This window comes from Eriocheir sinensis, chromosome 3 (genome assembly GCF_024679095.1).
Source record: "Eriocheir sinensis breed Jianghai 21 chromosome 3, ASM2467909v1, whole genome shotgun sequence".
NCBI lineage: Eukaryota > Metazoa > Arthropoda > Malacostraca > Decapoda > Varunidae > Eriocheir > Eriocheir sinensis.
In genome coordinates, this window is record NC_066511.1 from 6,089,212 (window position 1) to 6,094,211 (window position 5,000).

A 5,000-nucleotide genomic window follows, 5' to 3' on the forward strand; every position below is an offset into this window, starting at 1 on the left:
CTGCCTGGTCAAACTCTTTCGCCTCTGCCTATCAACAACTACCTTTTCTTCCTGCTGGAGGTACGGCTTCATACAGCCCGTGCCTAAGAAGGGTGACCGTTCCAATCCCTCAAACTACCGCCCTATAGCTTTACTTTATTGTCTGTCTAAACTTCTAAAGCTTTTGAATCAATCCTTAACCGGAAGATTCAAAAGCACCTTTCCACTTCTGACCTTCTATCTGATCACCAGTATTGGTTCCGCAAGGGGCGTTCTACTGACTATCTTCTTGCTCTCTTAACCCTATCCGATCCGAGGGGGGACAAATCTGGCCTCCACTCAGGCACTTCGATCAAAACGATACACTTTTTTATTTTTTACTTTCCACTAGCTTCTTTTCACTCATTATTCATTATTGTTTTACACTATTGATTCGGTACCAGTACTTAGTGTTCATGAGCGTTATAGTTGTTCAGATAAATGAGTACGATGCTAGTGGTCGTATCATAAGACATTCCGTCGCCCAAGAACAAATATTTGACAAGGCTTTCGTAGGAGTTGTATGCATTTCCAGGAGTAGTTTTATGACCATGGCGTTAGTTTGACTCTTCTTCTGTACCGTTAAACTTAAGAAACACTCATTAGAGCCCGAATGACCCCTTCTTTGACATTTAGAAATAATTGATGTGAGAAGCGAAAGTGTCTTATAATACCAACCTAGGTGTTACGAACGCGAAAATTTGAAAACGTCGGATCGGATAGGGTTAACTGACTCCTGGTCATCCTCTCTTATCCGTTTCGGTGAAACTTTCTCAGTTACGCCAGACATATCGAAAGCTTTCGATAGAGTCTGGCACAGCCCTTTGCTTTCTAAACTGCCCTCTTTCGGATTCTATCCCTCTCTCTGTTCCTTTATCTCCAGTTTTCTTTCCAGCCGTTCTATCTCTGCTGTGGTAGACGGTCACAGTTCTTCCCCTAAACCTATCAACAGTGGTGTTCCACAGGGCTCTGTCCTATCATCCACTCTCTTCCTGTTATTCATCTCATTCGCTGATGACTCCACTCTGCATTATTCAACTTCTTTCAACAGAAGACCCTTTCAAAAGGAGTTACATGACTCCAGACTGGAGGCTGCAGAACGCTTAACCTCAGACCTTGCTATCATTTCCGATTGGGGTAAAAGAAACCTTGTGTCCTTCAATGCCTCAAAAATCCAATTCCTTCACCTATCAACTTGACACAATCTTCCAAACATCTATCCCCTATTCTTCGACAACACTCAGCTGTCACCATCTTCAACACTAAACATCCTTGGTCAATCCTTAACTCAAAATCTTAACTGGAAACTTCACATCTCCTCTCTCACTAAATCAGCTTCCTCGAGGTTGGGCGTTCTGTATCGTCTCCGCCAGTTCTTCTCCCCTGCACAGTTGCTATCCATAGACAGGGGCCTTGTCCGCCCTCGTATGGAGTATGCATCTCACGTGTGGGGGGGCTCCACGCACACAGCTCTCTTGGGCAGAGTGGAGTCTAAGGCTCTTCGTTTCATCAGCTCTTCTCCTCTTACTGATAATCTTCTACCTCTTAAATTCCGCCGCCATGTTGCCTCTCTTTCTATCTTCTATCGTTATTTTCACGCTGACTGCTCTTCTGAACTTGCTAATTGCATGCCTCCCCCCTCCCGCGGCCTCGCCGCACACGACTTTCTACTCCCAAATCAATTACGCACGAGTTAACTAGCATGTTCACTCTTTCATCCCTCACGCTGTTAAACTCTGGAACAATTTTCCTTCATCTGTACTTTTTTTTTTTTTTTACAACAAAGGAGGCAGCTCAAGGGCACACACAAAAAAAGAAAACAATAATAAAAAAAAAAGCCCGCTACTCGCTGCTCCCAAAAAAGAATCAAAAGAGGTAGCTGAAAGAAAGGTCAATTTCGGGAGGAGAGGTGTCCTGATACCCTCCTCTTGAAAGAGTTCAAGTCGTAGGCAGGAGGAAATACAGATGAAGGAAGATTGTTCCAGAGTTTACCAGCGTGAGGGATGAAAGAGTGAAGATGCTGGTTAACTCTTGCATAAGGGGTTTGGACAGTATAGGGATGAGCATGAGTAGAAAGTCGTGTGCAGCGGGGCCGCGAGAGGGGGGGAGGCATGCAGTTAGCAAGTTCAGAAGAGCAGTCAGCGTGGAAATATCGATAGAAGATAGAAAGAGAGGCAACATCGCGGCGGAATTTAAGAGGTAGAAGACTATCAGTAGGAGGAGGAGAGCTGATGAGCCGAAGAGCCTTAGACTCCACTCTGTCCAGAAGAGCTGTGTGAGTGGAACCTCCCCATACGTGAGATGCATACTCCATACGAGGGCGGACAAGGCCCCTGTATATGGATAGCAACTGCGCGGGGGAGAAGAACTAGCGGAGACGATACAGAACGACCAACCTCGAGGAAGCTGATTTAGCGAGAGAGGAGATATGAAGTTTCCAGTTGAGATTTTGAGTTAAGGATAAACCGAGGATGTTTAGTGTTGAAGACGGTGACAGCTGAGTGGTGTCGAAGAATAGGGGATAGGTGTTTGGAAGATTGTGTCGAGTGGATAGGTGGAGAAACTGTGTTTTTGAGGCGGTGAAGGACACCAGGTTCCTCTTGGCCCAATCGGAAATGATAGCAAGGTCTGAGGTTAAGCGTTCTGCAGCCTCCAGTCGTCCAGTCCTCCTGCATACGACTTGAACTCTTTCAAGAGGAGGCTATCGGGACACCTCTCCTCTCGAAATTGACCTACCTTTCGGCCACTCCTCAAAACTCTTTTCAGGAGCAGTGAGTAGCGGGCTCTTTTTCATTATTCTTTCCCTTTTTTTACCTTTGAACTGACTCCTTTGCTGTAAAAAAAACATACATAGGCTACATACATACATAAATACATACATACATACATTCACACATACATGCATACATACATACATATATACATACATGTGTGAGGCGGTGGCCGAGTGGTCAACGTACGGACGTGGTGAGCCCGAGGTTCGAGTCTCGCCGAAGGACATATAATTTTTAACCATTGCCAAGTGGCGAAAGATTACCCACAAGCTGCCCAAATCTTCAATCAACCCAAGCTTCAGCAACTTAGTTCAATTAGAGCACCGAGGGTAGCATGGACAAACCAAGAGTCATGCATCACGGTAATCACTATAAATAAAATTAGCCTGCGCCATTAACGGACTGGGGTCGTCCAAAAGGCCCCTCAACAGAGCCTACCGGCGCAATAGGTAGCACCTAATAATAAAAACACATACATACATACATACAGACATACATACATATATATATATATATATATATATATATATATATATATATATATATATATATATATATATATATATATATATACATACATACATACATACATACGCACTGATGAATACTTTTTCCCCTTCCAAAAGAATCTACAGACGCTGCTGAGGTGACAACACCCATCGACAGCCTCACCCCTGACGAAACGAACAGCCTGGCTGGCAAAGTCACAACTCTTGAAGTCGATGAGCCTCCAGATGATGTGAGTACAGCAAAACCTACCACCACAACCACCACAACCTCCTCCTCCACAACCACAACCACCATCACCACCACAAAAGATACTGTTAATGGGGAAAATACTACTACCCAGATGAATGCTAACACTTCAGATGAAGATGTGGCCTCAGCCAACACCACCGACTCGACCACTCCCTCAGCGCCACCCGGCAACGCCACAGCAACGAGTGAGTATTTTCCTTCTCAACCCTTGGAAGGGACCTAATTGGCAAAGTTCATCGTAAATAAACTTGTCACTACCTTAACGATCATCTCTGGGCAGCCCAGCATCCCCTCACATGTGATTACAGGAACTTGTTCCACTGATAGCCTACACAGAGAGGATTATATTTTCTAACGCTCCCTAAAACTTATTTCTGATTTTCAGATTAAAACGTTGAAATTTTGCTCTAGGTAGGATTTTCTCCTTGTAATCATAGGTGCATGGATTTACATATCCACAAATAACTAATTAACAAGGCGCAAAAAACTAACATCTATAAGGGTACGCTTCCCTGAGTTTGTGTTTCCTTAGACTCAGCTTCATAACCCTCTAGAATCAATAACGAAAATAGGTAAAAGCGACCGGTTAAATTGGTGGGTAAGGACTCGATATTCTGTTTACCATCAGTTCCTAAAGAACGCTCAAGCACCTCAAAATTATCCCTTCTGTGTACCATTCATGTTGGTTTGTGTAGTGAGACACTTTGCTCGTGACTGCTGGCCTTCCTACTGCTGTTACTGCTACTATTACTGCTACCATACAACAACAACAACAATAATAATAATAATAATAATAATAATAATAATAATAATAATAATAATAATAATAATAATAATAATAATAATATTATTATTATTATTATTATTATTATTATTATTATTATTATTATTATTATTATATACCAATATAACAACACCAGCAGAGGCCATTCGAGGCGTCGGGCGGAGAAAGGGCGTAAGGGACAATGCCATATTATTTTTCTACTTTGTACCCGGAAAGGTAGGTTACACATCCCAGGAAGAGCAAGATATAAGTTGCAAGTGAAAAGCGTCCCTTAGTACATAATATACAGGGTCGCTTTTTCCTTGCAACTTGTTTCTTGTTCTTCCTGGAATAAGTAGCCTGTCTTTCCTAGTGCAAGCTGGAAAAAGACTAACTTACGCCCTTTTTCCTCCGGACGCCTCATTTTTTTCCTTTAATCCTAATATCTCGATTCCAAGAAGCTGAGGCGGCATGTGGAGTGAACGCTGAGCTGATAGGGGAGGAATGTGTGTGCCGCCCCCCCTGGATACGTGACCCCGCCAAACCCGCGTCACCTTGTACCTGCTCTGACCTATGCCGCGAGCAAGGGAACGTCACCTGTCCGGCTGAGGGAACTTGTCGCCAGGTGAGCTGCAACCTGGCCACGTGCATCTGTCCCGACCCCCTGGTGTATCGCTACTCCACCG

The 5,000-nt window shown here is 43.8% G+C and overlaps 1 protein-coding gene across 2 annotated transcripts in view; it reads left to right on the forward strand.

Moving 5' to 3' along the window:
* LOC127003915 (neurogenic locus notch homolog protein 3-like) overlaps nucleotides 1-5,000 on the forward strand; it is a 60,679-nt gene that overhangs the window by 23,274 nt on the left and 32,405 nt on the right. The window contains exons 3-4 of one of the 2 annotated variants that reach the window (XM_050871021.1): nucleotides 3,419-3,736; nucleotides 4,773-5,000. The exon at nucleotides 4,773-5,000 is cut by the window's right edge and continues 12 nt beyond it. In XM_050871021.1, the coding sequence (XP_050726978.1) occupies nucleotides 3,419-3,736; nucleotides 4,773-5,000 (546 nt within the window). The remainder of the gene's footprint in view (nucleotides 1-3,418; nucleotides 3,737-4,772) is intronic. The other variant, XM_050871025.1, reaches the window with a different exon arrangement.